Source organism: Pezoporus occidentalis, unplaced genomic scaffold (assembly GCF_034315485.1).
Source record: "Pezoporus occidentalis ecotype Australia unplaced genomic scaffold, CSIRO_AGI_Poc_V1 ctg3, whole genome shotgun sequence".
Lineage (NCBI taxonomy): Eukaryota > Metazoa > Chordata > Aves > Psittaciformes > Psittacidae > Pezoporus > Pezoporus occidentalis.
In genome coordinates this window covers 12,777,032-12,797,736 of record NW_026914940.1, presented here as the reverse complement: position 1 = coordinate 12,797,736, position 20,705 = coordinate 12,777,032, and the positions used below count along the sequence as shown (strand labels likewise).

The following is a 20,705-nucleotide window of genomic DNA, read 5'->3' as shown; positions in this document are numbered from 1 at the left end:
GGCTGGAGGCTCTTTGGGGGTGAGAATACAGTTTACGTGTTTCCTGCTCAGGATGTGAAGTGTTGGATTCCTTCCAGCTGAGTGAAGCCAGATAGATAAATGAGGCATAAATTGGCTGGGAAGTGTCTACCTGAGCATGGGCACCTGGTTAGCTGAGTCAGCTTTAACAGCTGTAATTCCTTAAACAGGTGTAACTTTATGTTTAGGGGAAAAAAAAAAATCCAATTTTAAAAGGCACAGGTAATAGTTTAATACAAAAGTTTCCCAGGAAATCCAGTCAAGGCTATGCTCTACTGTAGTGAAGTAGAGCATGTTCTTATGGTGGCTATAGCATAAGCTGTACTACGTGGCTCTGAGCACCTTCCTCAGTATTGTCATTCCAGAAGCATCACAAACATTTAATGTTATTTATAATGAGAGTTACATATAATTAGTTGTAATATGGAAGTATAGATGTATAAATTAAAACCAGTACCATGTACTAAGAAGGAACTGTGCTTTTCTCTAGCCAATAGTGCTGCTAAAGTGATTCCACTGATACATTTTTAACTATATTAATACTTAATACTATAACTACACTATTATCATTTGCTAAAGTGTTGTATTAAACAGAGCTAATGTAGAAAGGATTAGGATGGAAATGTTTATAAGAGGTGTGTGGGATCCTCTTCATTTTGCTGGCAGTAAGATGACTATTCTTGTTTTAATACCTGCAACACCCCAAACCTCCGCACCTGGAAGAGTCACGGAAACATCTGGTCTCTATTTTGCAAATTTGAGATTCTGTTGTTATAATCTTTTAATTATATGTAAACTCCATTTCTGTTATAAAAGTATGCAAATTATTTCAAATGAATCAACAAAACTAGAATTTTTTTGTGTGTGTGCAGCACCATTTCTCAGCTACACTGATAAACGAGATGCTAATAACATGTGAAGTATAAAAGGGAGTTTATTCCTTTTGATACAAAAAGTGATGTGAGAATTCAGTGAAAAATGAACCCCAAGTATTTTAAAGCAGTATGTCCCATATGTACTCTCTGTAAGGAGAGCACTTCTGATGAGCACCCATCATATCTACTAGGAATCTCATTCTTTGCTTAAGATCCTCTCATCTGCAATAAAAGGGATATTTGTCATACAAGGTTAAATGCTGATGTTTTTTCTTTCCTATACACAAGGGAAAAGAATGTGTTGAATACTCAAGTTTGTTCGCATGGTTTAAAGGAAGAAAGCAAGAGTAAAGTCTGTCTGTGCAGCCACCAAAGCCTTTGGCTTGCACCTTGGATGATCACTGGTCCTTGAAGTTATGTGAGCTTTTGATAAAGACACTCATACAATTCCTGTTCCCTTTTTTTCGGGCCCATCTCTTCATAGGTGCCTCTTTCTGTAGCTGAGGGCAATGGTAAATGATGTTTTTTTTCCTTATGTGACCTCTATGTGCTCCCTTCCTTTATTCATAGTAGCAGTATGTGAGGTTTTCCAAACCCATAAGGGCTCTGCATCATCTTTCCTCCATGAAATTACAAGCTGTGGTTAGGGCAAAGGTTGTTGAGCTCTCCAAGAATGACACCAGGCCAAGAGTGATGCTGGGCCAAATGTGTCTATGGATTTGTAGTCGGTTGTATCACAACTGCCTGGGCCCTCTAAACTAGAACCTTTAGTGCTTTTCACCTTCTTTTACACCTGTACAGTGACCATGAAAGCCAGTGCTGGTCAATATTTACTTGGTTCACATATTAACTACGAGACCAGACAGGGAGTAGCAGAGAGCCAAGTCCAAGATAAGGTGTGAAACCCACATGGTCTGTCTTTGTTGTTAGTTCCTACTTCAGAACTAAGAGTAAAACACCAGTCAAAAAGTAAACTGAAAAATTTAATTGTTTTATAAAATAAGATTATGAAATTCTATATAAAAATCCAGCTTCTTAAATATGGTACATTCACTTCCTCACAGAATATTTAAATATTCAGGTCACTTATGCTATATTTTCACTGTATTTTTGTTAAAATCATTGGATAAATTAAAACATCCCTACCAAAAGATACCACAACTTATACAAATAAAACTAAGCAATAATACTTCTTTTAAATACAAAATGTAAAGAAATTAATAACTCTTAGAGCATGCTACAAAATTTTGCCAGAAAAATATATGGGATCCTTTTTGTTTAGCTAGAAAATATACAATGTGCTTTGCATTTCTCTTCCTAGAATTCAGTCTCATACAATTTCCATTTAACTTAATAAATATGTACAACAAAAATGTTTATTCCTCAAAGAATATAAACAGCAAATACTGGAGTAGAGCCTGGTCTGGCATTCTTTTCTCATCTGGTGACTGTAGTGGGGCTTTTCAACTCTGAATGTGCAAAAATGCAGAATCAGACTCTTAGTGTTACCAACAGGTTAATAGCTTTTACAAAAGTGATTTTGTTTAACAGAAAAAAACCCTCCAAAAACACTGCAGAAGATTTAGAGCTATTCCAGTCAGGCATTTCTATAAATAGTAAGACATAACGTAGGGAAACAACGTTCCAGTTTAATTACTGCTGGCAGTAATTAGGGAAAAATAGTCAGTGGAGGATGAAAAATATCTTGAATTAGACACATCTTACTTTCACTGATTTAACTTGGTTCCCTATCATTTCCAAAAAGAGTTTCTGGTATAATCTATACATCGTAAATCTGTGCAGAAACTTAATCACCTTCTTCAGACTTTGGATGGTTCGTTTTGGAAAGTGATATGTTTTCAAGTGCTTCAGTCCATACATTAAACCCTTAATGGTGTCTTGGTCACCATTCTTTATCCTCCACAGATTGAGAAGTTTCAGAACTTGCTCTGTAGGTTGACATAGTTTCATTGTGCGCTCGATATCTTCCTTTCCCACTTTCTTGCCTGGTAAGCTTGCCATCAGTGTGTTGAGATGTTCAAAGGTGAGGTTTGGGTGGCCAATATGCTTTAAGACAGTGTTTTCACAAAGATCAATATCTATAGAAAGTAAAAAGAAAAGAGATGTAAGTACAATGCCTTACAACTTGGCCACGGCCTGCCAAAAAGGTTCCATAATTTCAAGGTGAAGATTCCTTTCCAATTTTTTTTTTTTATTTTATTTCAAATAATTATGTCAGCAAGGCTTTTTTTTTTTTTTATGGTGCAATTACGAAAAGCACTCAGAGATTTAATTACCTTTGCAATACGAACAGCCCCAAATTGCAAACAAACTTCATAGCAAGTATTTATTGCTATATGCTAGTTCCATCTATCTTGTGAAATGTTTTATATATGTGATAAGACTCCTAATATTTGGTTCCAGTGGATGAAAATTTTGCTGTTCTTCTTCAGAAGTCTAGGCAAGCTTTGCTAAAATAGTCAGTTTGGGTTTTGAAGTATTTCAGACACTTCACAGTCCCACATGAACATACATACTAAACAGGAGAGGGGAAGAAACCAAACAATTTCTGCAGCATTTTCCAAATCTATTCTGAGTGGACAAAAGGTCATTTGAATGTGGCAGCTTTTGATGGTAGCTTACATGAAAAGAATTGGCCTGACTCTCATAAAACCCTTGGTGTTAACATTGCAGCACTATTTCACCTTTGACACCTGTCTTGGCAGATTCAGCACAAAGCAAGCAGTGAACTGGCATGAGAAATAGGTACCAGCAGGGGAAAAGAAGGGGAAGCCTGTCAGTGTGTTCCTCACTCTCATGCATACCCCATTCGGTGAATAGATGTCCTAGTCTGATCTGTTGGTCTCCACAGAAAACAAATTGCACTCAGTTGCAGGCATCCAGCTCCCTCTAACCTCAAGAGCCACTGCTCAGATATAATAGTGGGAAACATTTACCTGCTTGATCAAAATTCTTCCTACATTGTTCAGTCTCAAAAGGGGATCTTGGCTGTGGCACCACACATGGTCCCAGGGGGGCTACAAGTCTAGAGAGAATTCAGTCCTTGACTGATCAGGGGAAGCTGAACTCTTGCTGCTTCCCCTCAATTTCATTGTGCTTACTGCATTGATAAAGCTCAGCCAAGCCCTGCGGGTCCTCAGAACATAACACACCACCAGGAGGTATTTGATCCCAAGCAATCTTTAAAATGCCATTTAGAGGATTTCTTTCAATATACGTGCTATCAAAATAAGGTACCTTGAATGATCTTCTTGACCATATCCTGTTCTTTGTTTTGCTGCTTCCATAATTTCAAAAGCTGGAAGGTCTGCTCTTGAGAACTGTGCCTTTGTTTAATCCTTTCGATGTTTTCTGTGCTAACCTTTGTCCCGGGCAAACTCTCTGCTAGTATGTTCAGCCAGTTAGGTGTGAGCTGAGTAGGAACAGCAAACCTGAACAAAGCCTCCTCACACAGGGTTACATCTGAAATGAGAAAGGGAAAAAGAATGCATGAAATGCTCTAGCCTGTTACCTTCCCTGTCTCAGAAGGAAGAGCAAGCAGCAAGAATGGTAAGGAAAAACATTTCAAAACCGAACTAAGTGGTCTTTACAGCACTGCTGCTCTCTGTGCTTGAGTTTGATTCAGTCTGACCTACAATAATTAAAACCACTATGGCCATCACCATAGCAGGCAAACGGCAAGCAAGCTAGATATTTGTGCCATAAATGCAGATGGATTCATTTTAACTAAAAGGCATGTTTTCAAAGCACTCTTCCTTAACAGGATACATACCTATTCCACATTTCTGAGGTGTTGTATCTGTATTTTCCTGACAGATGTTGTCACGAACTGCATTTCCCTTCAATGCTGTTTTTAAACCCAGTGCACTGCAGTTTGTGTGCTTTAGACAGGCTGCTTTGGATGATGTTTCATTTGAGAAAAATCCTTCTGGACATCTCTTACACACAGTGTCACTCTCCGGGGTACCTGTGGGAACAGGAAAACAATGCATCCAATTACATATAACCTCAACTGTGGAAAAAAAAACCCCAAGAATACAAAAATAAAACAAAATGTTCTTCTCCAAATTGGCATTCTGCTTTTTACGTTTCTGGTCTATGAAGGCATCACATTTAGACAAAAAGAAACAAACCTCACTCTAATTTTTAAAGACAAAAAAGATCCTTTAAGAGTATGATGCTCCTGCTGGTGTCACAGAGTAAATAGTACTTACATACACTTGACACCAACTTTAAAGTCAGTAGTTGCTGATTAAATCAGTAAGCTAGTAAAGTGATACCTTTAAGTCAGTGATTCTGTGAATCTGTTCAGACATTACATGATGTCTGACCTTCATCCTTCAACTGTATGAATATTATGTAAAATAGTGGCATAGGAAACCACTCTAAATTGTACTCCAGATCATCTGCCCAGAACTTACTCAAACAGGTTACTTCAGTTCTAGCTAAAAATATAACGCCCTAATATATTAACTAAAGGCCCTCTGTAAACTAATTTCCCTTCTCAAATATTAAATTATACCAGAAAATGTAATTCTGGTTATATTTCTGAGCTTTTTTCTGGGCTTGAATAAAATATTATTAAAAGCAAAGAAAGTAGATTATCCAATAGAGCAAAAATACTTAACATACATATATATGTTTTGCTTGGAGTTTTGCTTTTATAATGCATAGTTTTAGTATGGTACAACAATAGAATGACAACATATGGTTCTATGACATTGACAAAGAGGAAGGAAATAAAGGCATGACTTCTGAAACAACGCAGTCTAACCACCAGTGGCAGGAAAATAAGAGCCCCAGTAATTGCTGTATAGTCACTTTTAATTCACCATTATTGACCCAGCATTTAAGCAAATGCCTAAAGTATAATATCTAATATTGCATTATTGAACATGAACTTAAGCACATGCTTAAATATATTTTTTTTTAATAATTGGAAACTATATTTGAATAAGAAAATGACTCCATCTAGTGTATTTTGGAAGTATTTACATGTGGATGCTTATTTTAATGCTAACTTTTAAGTAAATGTTATTTATTTGGGGCATTTTCATAGAGAAAAAGGGTACAAATCTCAAGTATTCAACCAGCTGTGAAATAAAGAATAATACTTTCATACACCTGACCTAGCACTGCTTCATCAGACAAGTGAAAACAAAGGAGCAGTTTTTAGTTGCTGGGCATCTGAAAAGTCAGAGACCCTGTAGCTTGCTACCCCCTCACCCAAATCCTGTGCACTCAGCAGCAGTGTCCAACCTGCAGCACCAGTGTCTGCCCTTGCCCTCTATTGCACAATGAGCACTTCTGCGGCTCCGGGCTGTACCCAACTCCAGTCAACACCTGCACCTGAGCCGGCAGCAATCAGCTTTTCTGGGACATCGAAATTTTTAGCATTTTTCCCTGCTGCTGACTCGCTGCTGTTGTGCCATGGCAGAGAGGAATGGGAAGAAAGGAGAGTCCCTGCAAACAGTGAGTCATTCTGCTCAGAGCTTCCTCTATAACCTTTGCAGCACAAGGGGGAAATAAACCAGGTAATCCATCAGTGTTCTCAGGGTTGAGCATAAAGTCACCCCCCAGCTTTACCAGCTTCTTCTTTGCTGCTTATCTGGCTGCTCTTGTTAAGGGCGCAAACTGCCGCAGCCCTTCCACCCATGCACCGCTCCCACCAATTTGCCTGGAATCCGCCCTTCTCTCCAGTGAACCAGCATCTGGGAATGGCGCTGCCTGGTAGCAGTGCTGTTTGCCCAGCACATTGCTGCTAAAAAAAGCCATGTGCCAGGCCAACCGCGGCAGAAAAGAACAAAGCCTTAATCTGCACTCACAAAAGGGGACTACCAAAGTAAAGTGATCTGCCCAACGTAATCATGAGCAGTAGGGAAAGAGCCTGCTAATGCTTTAAGCTTTGAATGAGACACTGGAGCACACCATCTCCCTGTGTGGCAGTGGAAGCATAATTTTATGCAGTTAGGTTTTATTTCACCTGAAATTGCATCATTGGAAAGTTCAAGGCTATCATATGGCCAAAATAAAAATATGGTCCATGCTTATTAAATTCTCAGCAGATGCCTACCTCAAAACTGACTATTGACACAGGGGGATGCAATTATTTTTACAATGTTTTCATTCCTCATTTGAGGTCTGCTTGGGTTTAGCTCGTTCATTCTGATGGTCTTTTGGAAACCAACTTTCCAATAAATGACACCATTCAACAATTTATCGTCTTCCAAAGTTTGTTTCATTTCGGACTGAGGGATTCATATTTGTCTGCCGTAGTTTCACTGTGCTCACAGGGATGCAGCCTGCTGGTTGCTCACACAATTTATACTTCTTTGTTCATCTCCCAGTCTTTCTGGGAACTTTGTTTCTGGCCCCTTTTGACTTGCTGCTGAGGTGTGGTGGAACCTCATTAATCCAAGCCCCTGGGCATTATAATTTAGGTTAATGAAGGTTTATAATACAGAAATGTGATAGCTGCCAGTGGAAATGCTTAGCAGTTGGTCAGGGCATCAGGATAATGCTCAGTTAACCAACTTCTCAGGGACTAATGAGCAGCTACAGCAGTGACGTTACTCCTTACATCAAGTTGTTCTCCAATGAGATGTTCACAACCCAAGAATCCAAAACTCCCAACCTGCCATTCTTCATAGCTTTAAGAAAGACGTGCAGGCCAGCCCTAGTGTTTCTCACTGTATAGATGTAATTCCTAGGGAAGTAATGCTGTAGTCTGGAGATTGGTTGCCTATGTGTTTGTGTTCGAGACACTTTGGTTTCCTGTATTCCCTTCCTCAGTGCTCTTCTCCGAGCAGTTAGCAATCTCTGTTACAATGACAGAATACAATTCTTTCAGGCTATATTAAATACTGGAGCTAAACCGGGACATGACATTTACCAAATGATAAAGGACATGTTTTGTTTTGAGAGAAGAACTTATTATTGGTTCAACAATGTATGTTGTCTTAAATGAAGAATACACTCCACTAAAAAGAGCCCTGCTAGACATACAGCACAACGCCAGCTTGGTCGACAATGAAACGGTTGTTTGTTTGATAGCAACAGTTTCCCTAAGAGTTCCACTTAGGATGCTGGTAATTAATTATTACCACATATTGCTGTGATGCTAGAGCTATATTAATATTGTTATAATTATACACTTGGTGTCAAACACATAGTGCTCCTGGTGTTTGTCAAGATACACAGTTGCTTGAAACAGATTTCAAAATGAAAAACGTTATTATTCACACACACAAATACCATATTCCAGATAATGTTCCTTTAAAAGAACCAATCCATCATGTTTCTCATTAGAGTGCAATTTGCTACATTTGCTCCTGCCATTAAGTTATATATTACAGTAGGAGCAGGGTATTCCACTGAGAAATGTTCCATTGGCTACAGCCCAAATGATGCAGGCTAGGAACAGGTTCAATTGGCTTTACGATTTACTGTTCTGTAATTTCTTCTGGATGAGCCTCTTTCCTAATCTTATACCTACCACAAGTCACTGACATGCGGTCAAGCTCTAATTAAATCTGTGCATATTGACAAGTGGTACGTACCTGGCTGTGCAACGCCAAACCCGGGAGGACACTCTGTGTGCCTTAAACAAAACTCCAGCTCCAGGTATCTGCCTTCGATGCACTCACAGACGCGGTTCTGTGTGCTGGTGCACTCCTGCTTGATGTACTGCAGCTCTTTGCAAACGGTGTTGCAGTACTGGCATTCATCGTTGCTGTTCCACTCTTCAGTGTAGTACTGGTCCGGACACGGGGCACACTGCGTCGGGCTGGTGGCTGTGCAGTGCTGCTTCACATAACTCCCGGGAGGGCACTGGTCACACAGCAGTTGGCGAGACGTCCCTGGGTCGTAATGGGAGTACTTGGGGGGAGAGTCATCCTGGATGGTCCACTTAACAGAAATGTCCAAGAGCTACCAACAGGAAAAGAAAACATTGCTCACTTTAGTGCTGGGGGACACCGTGACTCACAAAGAAACCCACATTTTAATGAGTTTATGAGTCTAATCATATCGCTATATTCAAAAAAATGTTTGTGTTAGCTATTTATAAAATATTAGCCAGCTTCCGGGCTCTCCCAAGTCTGTCTTAGAATGGGAAAATTGTAGGATCTTATCCAGCAAATCTTCCAGACCTAAGTAGTTCCTTGTTCTCCCAGAGATGCAGATCCTATTCTTCTCTCATTTACACCCTATTAATATCACTAGGCAATGACTTTTTACCACCTGACACCAGAGAAACTGGCCTGTTACTTTCATTGGTAACATGCCTGATGCACAGCAAGGCTGGGATAACGCACTCCAGCATTCTTAGGCATCAGGTACTTCAGATGTAAAAGAAATGGTATCTGGCCATAGAAATCTGAGCAGCATGCTGCACCATTACTGCAGGTACATTTCAAGGTGATTCCTTACAATATTTCTTTCCACCAGCAGTGAATGGCTATAACAATATAGATTACTTTTAATGCCTTCTGTTTAATCTTGTACTGAAACACAGGAGTTCTGGGGCAGCTAGGTCAACTGTGAAGATGCAGCTTCAGGCAGAGGAAAATAATTCTGCAGTTTACGAAGGATACATTAAGGTCTTAATCACAAGAGTTGGAAGAGGCCAGGCTAATGCTTTCAATTCCTATTGAACACCACAGCCTTGCGGCTGTTGTGAGGACCTTGTTCGGTATGGATACACATCATAACACTCCTGCTTCCTGCAACAGTCTGCTTTGCTGGTGTGATTTGGGATGACCTGCCCTTTTGCAAAGACAACCTCCATATTAGACCATTTTGGACTCGCAACTGAAAACTTGGCTCTGTGATTCCATCAGCCTATAAAAAAATATTCCCTTGGGTTTACTCCTCATGTACTACCCTTAGCCCCATGGGGTCTGCTCTCACCACTGAGAACCCAGCTTTGTCCCAGTGCTACGTGACCAATGTGCCACTTCTCTTCTAAAACTTGTACGTTTTATAAAGATGAAGTAAAATGGCTTCAAACAAAGATTTTTTTCTGTGTATCCATTCGAATTGTAGATCCAACTGACTTGCCTTTGTTGCTATTTTAATCCCAGTGAGCTAATGCAGAGTTGCCAATTCAATTTCAAGAATGTATTTTCCTCTTTTCCAATGCAGATGTCCTCGAAGTATAAGTGGGATGAACTCTTTTTATTCATTCAGACTCTGTATTTCTTGAAGAGGCTTCATCTACGGGCCTCACTTCTGCCTCAGCATAGCACTTCTCAAGTGATAATCTTATTAATGTTGGAAAGTACAGTTTAATCATTCCTCTCGGTGTTCACACAAAGTAATAGCAGATGCCTAAATTAGGAACTCTTAATGCTTAAGCAAATATTCTTAAATGCATTCTCCTGTTGTCTGTCTGTGAATCCACTTAGATATATATCTATACTTAGATACACTGAAGAATGAAATGCAGATAGTATGGATATTCCCCATGGCCTCTTCTAGTTAGCCTTGACTAAATCCTGTAACTTGTCCAATCTGTGATTTCTACACATGGAGATCCCACTTTCCTTTGTGGTCTCGATGCACAATCCCTTCCATTGTGGGAAATACCTTATTAGTCACAGAAGTTTGATGTACCATTCCATTTTTCTTAAATGACTGTATCTCTTTCATATGATCTATTTAACAAGAGGGTGCAGCCCATTCTTAAAGAGTGAATGGCTTTCTACTGATGCAAAATGCACCCACCCTTAGTAAATCTACAGCTTTGACTGTAGTAATAAGGAAGTCCTGGTAATCCCATTAATTGTTGATGAGAACAGTCAGGTTTTCTGTGATGTTTTTAATTCAGTAATAGGTAAAGCAGCATCCCAGAGTCCAAGATTCTCATGGGCACATGCATTCCCTTCCTTCACAGAACATAACAGACCGCAACATGTGGCGCAGATGCTACAGAGACAAGCATCAACCCACATTTCATGCAGATGTCTGTCAAAACCCAAGACAACACCCAACACTGATGTAAATCACTGATGTGAAAATGATTAGGGACAGCAACCAGACATGCAGGCAGCACATCCTCCTACGAAAATGCCAGTTTTTCTGCTCTGCAATGCACGGCTCACAACAAATCCTAAGCTATCACTGCAGCAGAATCTGCTCCTCTAGGTCATGCCTCTGCCTTTAGTGACACGTTTTCAGATGGTGAACCAGGTGGACCATTTCATGACTGTTCAGCTGCCCTCTACAACATGCAGGAGCAAGAACAAGAAGATTTTCTCTGTTTTTGTTGCTCAACTATTTACATTGGAAAACATATATGAGGCAAGTGAGAAGTTTTGCTGCAGGGGATGATTCAGCATTAAAAATAGTTCAGATTCAATAATGAGAGTGTGAGAACATGGGGTTTTGTTGACAAAAATGGAGACATTCACTTCCTGAAGAATCTACAGCTATGTGAAGCAAGCCAATAAAATCTGAAAACAATTCAACACAATTTGAGAGGAACTGATTAAAAAATTGAGCAAAAAAATATGTGAACAATACGTGTGTGAAACCATGCGAAGTTTTGCCTTTGAAAGTACCAAAGCTATGAACTATTAATGACAACCAGAATACTACTAATCTAAATGAGCATAACCAATGACCATAATAATAGGATTAATAAATCAACATCACTAAAATCAGTCTTTGCATTTGATATTTTCACTGTGTTTTTAAAAGAAAAGCACATCACACCTGTCTTCTCTTCTTTCCCAAAACTACACCTTATGTTGCTGCCGTAATCAAAGAGATCAGTGCCTGAGCCATATGTATGCAGGATCCAGCTCCTCTACTTACTGTACAATTATGACATAAGTTTCTTCAGTCAAACTAAAGCTATAAATGAAAACAATACCTCAGTATTTTAACAGCACATTTCATACACCCTTTTCAACATAGATTACCATTACTGTTACTGTTTGACTACTAGGATACTCTTAGTACAGTGATCTGTGCAACTCATTGCCACAGGTCATTGTAAATGGTTGAGTCCAGAATGTTATTTGACATAGTAATGGAGGAATATAATAAAGGGTTATTAAACATAAACATCACCTTTTGATCAGGAAATCCCAAACCACAAATTGCTTGAGTCTGGAGGAGTGTTTTGAAAAAATATCACTATTTTTCTGCCTTTTTTATCCATCTCCTCTATGCATCAGTTATAAACCCCTGCCATGGACAGCATATGGGTCTTTTTAGGGCTTTTTTTTTAGATCCTTTTTTTCTTGCACCCAGTACAGCCATTAGTATGTTGTCAAGTACATCTCCAGACTCCAATCCGCAGTACCACACTTCATCATAACACTACTGTAGGTCCCTTAGTAATCCTTATGAGAATAGACCTGCAGGATAGTCTTCTGACAGTCCGACTGAAAACACCTACCATGCATGGGTATTCTGAATATTAATATGCACCTGCAAATCATAAGTTATCCTTGAGCCTACATCGACTGCCAAAGTGAAAACAATCTATTTTTCAGGTTTGTAAAAATGAAGGAAGAATGGTGGAAGTTAATGAAGTATAATTTTAATAGTTTTACTGCAGCATCTTGGCACAAACAGAATGAAAAGACCATTTTTGTCCCCCAGCTCACAGAATAAGCTAGACAGGAATGTCACTAAATTGTTCTTTCTCCTGGCCTAAGACATGTTGAATTTGTGCTTATATTAGCAAGTTGGATCACCTGCTACAGCAGATTTGTAGAGTGAAACAGATGGTGCCAAGCACCTGACATCCACATTATGCATGATTCAGAGGGGGTATTTTGGACTAACTTCAGTCTGCTCTCATTGACTGAGCATGCATTAGTGGTTACAGTGCATCTGGTGCCTCTCTGGAGTCTGTCTCTGGATTTACTTTCATCAACCCAGTTTATTTTTGTAAATCCTCTTTGTGCACTCCAAGTCTGCCCTGATGTGCAAACTAAAATATAGTAAATAAGGACGGTCACGAAAAGCCTTCAAAATCACATTCTCAAATCAAATTAAAATGGTAATTAAATGCATTTTATGTCATTCCTGACGTTTTTTTTTCCTGAACTATGCTATGACCAACTTGGTAGCATACTGTCAGCCACATAAATCCTGAATACTTGTGCTTAAAGTTAGGCTATGTACTGAACACCTGAATCTCTGGTGAAAGAAACAGCACTATTTGAGCACACGGAAATGCCTTGATCAGAGCTTACTAGTTCTGAATATTGGATGTCGCAAAAGCTTCACAGAAAGAAGGCTTTCTCCTATAATCATGCTGGCACTGGCCTGTTTTGCTCTTTTGGAGAAGAAGGCATGTTCCAGTTTGAAAGGAGGAAGAAACTAGAAGTCTGGCTTCAGTTTACAGGAATCAGTAGGGGCAATGAGCATGTTCACCCTTTAACCCTTAAGAAACTGAAGCTGAAGTCTATCAATGCTACACCTTGCCAAAGTCATGGATTTGTCATTCAGAAAATTAAGTGAAATCCCATTTGTCCTTGTTTAGCAAAGGTTAATTCAGCCCGTAAGAGGTTCAGAGAATGTTTAGAAGGAATTAGAGAGCTTCATCTTGAAGAGGATCTTGCTCAATAGCTTGGCAAGTTAAAACAGAACCTATAGAATCAGTACAGATAGGGAACATACGAAGGAAGAACAACTTTCTCCATTAAAGGATAATGGCGGCAAATGAGAAGGGGATTCTCTCGTCAGAGGAAGTTTGGGAACAGCTTTGTACTAAGAAGCAGGTGCAAGAAACCCAAGAAGTTTAAATATAGCTCTTAATGTACTTCTGAAAGCAAATACAACATTTGGTTTCCTGGAAGAGCTGAGGAATGGACTGAAAAGATCTATGCAGTTTCTTTCAGTTTAAAACCCTGAGCAAACCTTTTATAAACCAACACTGATGGAAGCCAGTGATACTCAATAGCTTGTTCATCTCAACAATTTAACTGTTTGTTAGTCTCATTCAAAGTGCTCTCAATTGAAAATAGTTTTCCTAGGGGTAATGAAATGCAAGACTCAGTTAAAATAAAACAATCCCAAAGGCTGAATTTTTTTGTTCATACATTCTATGAGTATGAAATGCTATCAGTAACAAAAAAATCACAACAAAATAAAACCAAACCAAAATTTGGTATCATTAACTACAGCTATCAACCTGTTGGGTGAAATTCAGTTCTAGTGTCATGGGTTCAGTTCTGAAAGGACTGAAAAACTCAGTCCTGATCCAACTCCCTGCACCAAACCCTGGGTACTGCTCGGGATGGCTGTCTCTGTATAACTACTGAAGTACAAATCTAGTGTAAGTCAGTGTCATGCAAGTAAATGGTGAGAATTCACTCAAAATGAGTTACCCAAGGTTAAAAAGCAATTCTTTGATTGTGACACTCAACACATTAAGCCTGAAGCTATATTATTCCATACCACCTTTATGTCAGTATAAACAGTGCTAACATAAAAGGCCTTTGCAGTCTATTTGTCTGAGCCCTTAGAAGATGTGTTTGGAAGAGAAATAATGTTATTGTAAAATTTCCTTTCAGATCTTGGGCATGAAAAAGTACACGCCCTTTTCTTTCATGTTTAAATGTAAGGCAAAGGGCCACTTGCTTTTTCTTGTTGAATTAAAATGAACTGGAAGACAAAGCGCATGAAGTAAAAATCCTTCAAGCATCATCCACTTAAATCACTGCTTTGTGAGAGAAAAGAAAGTGGCTTTTTAGCATATGAAAATATTATTATATAGCTTGGCTTTGTGGTTTTTGGTTGTAGACCAAAGGAGAACGTTTAATTTGCTGAGAAAGATAAATCTGTTTCTGTTTTGCATTCCACAAGTATTCCGAAGCATATTTTCCTGCGTGATAAATAATCATTCAAGGCATCTGTCAGATTGCTCCTTGTGTTTGCTTTGGGTTCAAAGTAAAACCTCACAACTCTCCTACTTTGCTTTCTACACAAAATATTTGAACAAAGTTAAGGCAGGAGGCCTTCGCTTACCCTCAGCCCTTAGGCAGAATGCCTCACAGTAATCATGCACAGACCCCAGAGGAATCCCAGTGGCAAAATAAAGCACTTAACGATACTAATGATGGCATCCTAATCAATAACTTGTCATATCAAAACAGTATCTTTAGATCCAGTTCATGACAGCATCATGCTGGATCAGATCCACAGCTGTCTACTGCAAATAAACACTGTAAAATATTTTTCAAGGAGGGAGAAATGATTCCCACCCATCTGGGAGATACTCAGCTCTCATCCTTCTCCTCCTCTTACTGTTCTGGGTCACCCCATGCAATCACAGAATTCAACCTCTTTGGGCCAACAGCCATGCAGTACTGTTTGTCCCGTGAGTTACTGCAGACTCACTTAGAGCACAGCCCAGACAAAGCACCTCTTGGCAGATGGCAGCTAAGCATCAGGAACACAATGACAGCTGAAATGGAGCTGTTTTGACTGGTTTGAGTTTAGCTTATAAAGCTGTTCCACCTTTCTGTCAATTGCTTCAATGCAATCCACACACTTGGGACATAACAGGACATACTTTTGTATGGAAGATGCTTTATAAAGTGGAGGATTCTCTTTTACATAAGGAATATGACTAGTGACTCTTCTGACTGACCTCCTGAGTCTAAGAAGGTTGGACCAGATGATCCTTGAGGTCCCTTCCCTTTTCTATGGTTCTATGCTTCTGTATTTGAAACTGAGGCTATCAACCGAGACTTCATTTCTCTGCCAGTAAGGCAATATGTCAACAACTCAAACCTCACAGAGAATTTATGAGGCACAAAGTTGTCATTCGCAAAACAATTTAGGAATCTAAACTAGTGCTTCATTTTCAGTGCTAGGAAAATGACATTCATCTGAGGAACAGTTTTATGTCTTACCAAAGATGTACTAAACTGAAAGTCTTGAGATATATATATAAGTTACATTTGCCTTGAAACTTGTGGAGGAAGAAAGCAGAAAAGACACACCAGCTACTCACTAAAAGAGGGGTCTTATCCGTAAATCGTATTTTGGAACGTTATTTGCCAGCATGACAGCAAGATTTAGAGCTAACCCAAACATGGGATGTTACCAGCTGCTGGTACCACCTGCAAGGCAGACTTAACTACAGTCTGCCTTGCACTGAACAGAATTACTAACGAGTTACTATTTAGGTAGAGAAACAGTATGACCAGTATTATGTGCAAACAGGTGTTTTTCTCCAGGAAGAGCTGGAGTAGTAAATCTGCTAGCATAAAAGTCCAATACGGAAGGAACAAGATGGAAGTTTCTGTGAGATTTGAAGAGTGGGTGTTCTTTAAATTGTGATAATAGTTCTTAAACATCCTTCTGGTAACCCTGGTGCTTTATTTTTAACCAACACACATGCAGACAGTCAGAAAGAAAGTCAGACAGAAAGATAACTCCTACCCTCGCGGGCTGCAAAGCCACTGCTGCCTACACATAGCAAACCCAACAGGCAGGCCAGAAAAAGCAAGTCACATGCACCAGGAGATCAAAATAGAGAAAGGTCAAGTTTAAGGGTCAAGATAGTTACGTGACAAGTAACAAGAGTCAGCTCTGGGGAATTTCTTTCAATTCAGTCTGATTTCATAACGCTTGTCTGTTTGTAAGCAGTTCCAATGTTCCAGCAAACAACACGCACATGTGTGCACCACCACAGCAGGTCCCCTTTCCGGAACCTTAGCAAAGATGCCGAGACTGAAAGTACATCATGTCCAAAAAGTCTTTTTTAGCTATGGTGTCTCCAAACAAGGCTTAAGGTATGTGAGCCAAATACATACAACTTTGAGTTGCTGTTGTGCATCCTACAAGTGTTCTTACACAACAGGTACTAAAACTACTTTTCTGAGCTCTAGCACATCTGACAGTTACTTAAACTTCACTCATACTACTTAAACTCCACCATAACTTCAAATAAATTGTTTTTAAATAATAATAAAAAAGGACTTGAATGATGAAGCTCTCTGGTATGTACTCTTGCTGCAGTCGTATTTCAGCTCTGAGACTCATCTGCCAGAGGATTATGCTGAACTTCACTTAACACTATTACTTTATGGGAGAATATGAACAGGCACATTACATTTAATCAAAATCAAAACCTGATGTGATTATTTTAGGACAGCCATAGAGAAGAAGCCAAGCTGATAACAGGCTATTGCTGAAATTCCCAGATTAACTTCCTGTGCTTTCAAACAGATGAAAGAAGGCACAACATCATACATGAGATGAAGTTCTCCTGTGTTTCAGTTTGCTGACCACGAGCCTGACAATTTTTGCTTCCCTTGCACTGTTAATTACTTTGGGTTTGTTTCTCAAAAAGCTCTTTCAGAAAGTTGCGCAGAGAGTAATAAACCCGCATTACTCATCGGATCCTGGAAATCTCATTGCATTTATAAAGAGCTTTCAAAATAAATGGATCTCAGTTCTAATGCTCTGCCACAACATTAATGCCACTGTACTCACCAAAACAACCCAGGAGCAAGTTACTGTGCAGGCATGCAGAACAGACTGCTCTGAATATTCTTTTGAATGTTTTTCTTTGAATGTTTTCTCATCCAGAAGATGAATTGCCTCCCAATAGAAGTTGCACAGTATCTGTCTGTACGCAGGTTTTAATTAATCCGATATCAGACACAATTCCATAAGGCTAAATGGATTAAATGACATTTTGAAAGATTTACTGCACTTCTAACATCTCTGTATTTGCATCTGGAAGTATCTTGCTAAATCTCCAAGTAAACAAAAACTTATTAAAGCAGGGGCTTATACCAGATTTAATAACACAACTTTTTCTGTAATAGGTACTGACACAGCTACTAATTCATCACTTTCTTGCACATGGAGCTGAATTTTCTAAGCCAAAACAAGCACCGCATGCCTGTGCTTTCTTTAATGGAGTTCACAGTAGTTTTCCTGGGTAAGAGAGCCAGCCCAGTGTTTGAGATACTGATCAGTGCTGCTGCAGCAGAGATTACAGAGACAGGCAGGGATGGAGCTTTTGTAACAAACATCTCAGCCTACAGCTTCTAAATCTGTTCCTAGAGTCAGGGTTTTGTGTCAGCCTGGTTTGATGAAGCCTCACAAAAAGAGAGAGGAAAACAGGAAAAAAGGCAAAAGAAAAGCAAATCATTCCACTACCTTAAGAATGGCATGAAAATCCCTGCTGCCTCTCTGGAGCTGGACGTGTCCATCGCACTCCAAACCTCACCAGGAAAGCTTGGTGTGATGAAATGAAAAGGGTTTACCAAGAAAATGGAGAGGAGGCAAAAAATCCCCCACCAAACAAAAGAATTCCCCCCCCCCCAAAAAAAAAAAAAACAAAATGAAACCCCAGAAGAATGTCTTTACAGTCTGATCTCTGAAGCTGCAATGCATCTTAAAGCCTATCTACCTCTCTGAAGGGACTTACCACAAGCGTGCAGCACAGGAACTTGTTCATTGTGGTCAGTGGAAGAAACCTCAGCGAGCTGGGAAATCAGGCAGAGAGTCAGCTCCTCTCCAGTCTCCTAGCAGCCTGCTTACATCGCCCAACATTAAAGACACGATATATATATAGTCCCGGTGTAACAGGAAGCTTGGCTCAGCTTTGATCACTCATTCCCTACCATGACCAAACTTTTCTCTCTTGCGCGCTCTCCCCCCCCCCTTTTTTTTAAGGAACCTGTAAAACTTGATGACTTAATGGAACCCTTTGAGTGCTGTAACCACAGACTGGAAAATGCAGGAGGGAGTGTCAGGGGCTGGCCAGGGGAGGGTTTAATTAGGCTCTGTCTGGCTGTCTGGCTGTTCCCCCCCTCCTCTTCCCTGAGCAGCTGGCTTGGAGGGGAGACCCATGACCCCGGGATGACAGCAGCTCCCTTGGAGTCCCAGGCTCATGGGAGACAGGGTTAGAAATCACTGCTGGAGCCTGAGCCCCAGGGCACTGCCATTTCCCAGGAGGAAGAGAGCTCCTTTGGCTCTGCTCCCCAGGGGTTTCCAGGATTGGGGCTGGCTGGGAAGCAAAGGCCAGGGAGGGGAGGGTGAGGGGAAGGAGGATCCGTGCTCGTTTCCCTTCCCTGCTGAGGCAGGAATGCGAGGAATGGCCCCACTGGCCTTGCCGCTTGCCAAGGCAGGCCTATGCAACAGGATGGATGTCCGGCTGCCTGGGGCGGCCACCAGATATCACTGGCCCTGAGGGGCTTTGTAAGGAGGAGCCACCTTGTGGGAATGATACGGGGCTTTTGCATGAGCAGTTGTGGTTTGCCAGTGATGTTCACTGCCTTCAGCAATTCCCTGGCCATGGGAGAAGACCCATCAGGGCCCCTTCTCCCACTTTCAGCTAGAAAAGGGCATTCTTCTAAAGCCTGAAGGATCAAACCTCAGGGGAACCTGTGTGTACCAGGTGTGAAGCTGAGCACAGCTTTCCAAGGTGTGGAGAAAGGATTTCTCCTCCCAACATACACATATTCAGAAAGTGATTATGGAGGCTTGTGGGATCCTGGGGTAGAAGCCAAACCCAGAAGTGCCTTCAGATTTTACAGATGGTTTTCTCTCCCTTTTCACAGGCCAGACCAAAACCTCAGGTCTGGATATTCCAGCTCTTGAGCATTTGAAATCTGGGGCCCACGCTGGCTCTGGGATGTGCAGTTTTGCCCCTTTAAGTCACAAGGCTGTGCAGGATTGGCAAAAGAGTGAGGTGGAAAAAGCCTGCATCTCATTTCACAGAAATTGAGCTATGCTAAGTCAGGAAACCATTGTCTTCAAGGACAGCCTCACACATTCCTCCTTACACATCTGTAACTGTTTGAACACCCATTAAACATAACCTAAGATCAAAACAGATGCTGATTACACTTGTCAGGATGATAAAAATTCAAGACACTTGAATTAATGATGAGTTCCTTGTAAGAGGTGATGTGAAAACTGTCATGGAAACCCTACCACCAGTGGAGTATTGCTGGCATCTGTTGGGTAGTAGGCACCACTTGATTTGTATTGAACCTTGAAAGGATGCTGTAACTGTTCCTGTAACCTTTTCAGAGGCTTTTAATACTTCACTATCCTTATATATATTTATGAACATACTGGCCAGATACAGGTACAGGAGTGCCAATAAACAAGACCTACCCCTACATTTCTGCATTTTTGTCGTGGGTTAGGGAGAAGGACTGGTTTTGAAATGACTGTCATTGCCCATGTCAGGGTAGTTGTACATGAGTATGGTATTCTCCATATAGGGACCAACTTTAAATGTCAACCAGAATGCTACAGCAAGTCCCTCAGCAGGACTTATTTAAACCAAACTAGCTTTAACCCCTTGGAGGCCAAGAGCTGGATACAGCTATATGTCACTTCTCCTGATTGGGAACAGCAGACTCCACTGTCAGCTCAGAGGTGCCTGGGAAATCGGTGAGGCTGATTGCTTCCTGCTAGGTTACAACACAGAGAAAAGCACCATGCTCATGGCAAGCTCCCCATGTTTAATTGAAGAACTTGGATTGGGCTGGGTCTTCTCATTGCTGGTACTGGCCATAAATACGCAACAGCTGATTCTCTGAAGTAATGAAAATGTGGCTCATAAGCCTGTGTTTAGACAGGTTAAAGTGACAATATTGTACATATCAGAATTTTCTAGAGATCAAAACATTTTATACCATGAAACAGACCAGAAAACAAATTAAAAAGCCATTAAGATTCTTCAGCTGAAAATGTGGCTATGGTTAAGAGTGGCATTCTCTTCAACACATCTGTTTTGTGTATATTTGTGTTCAGAGTTAGGTTTGAAAAGATGCCTGAAAAGATGTTTTA

General features: G+C 40.3%; 1 protein-coding gene across 1 annotated transcript; it reads right to left on the bottom strand.

The window, feature by feature from the left end:
- Positions 1-1,863: 1,863 nt before the first annotated feature.
- Positions 1,864-18,709, bottom strand: TNFRSF11B (TNF receptor superfamily member 11b). The gene is made up of 5 exons (XM_062627124.1): positions 18,328-18,709; positions 8,474-8,843; positions 4,687-4,881; positions 4,152-4,376; positions 1,864-2,992 (listed from the first exon to the last, which is right to left on the bottom strand). The coding sequence occupies exons 1-5, from the start codon at positions 18,355-18,357 to the stop codon at positions 2,604-2,606; spliced, it is 1,209 nt and encodes a 402-aa protein (XP_062483108.1). The 5' UTR covers positions 18,358-18,709; the 3' UTR covers positions 1,864-2,603.
- Positions 18,710-20,705: the final 1,996 nt, after the last annotated feature.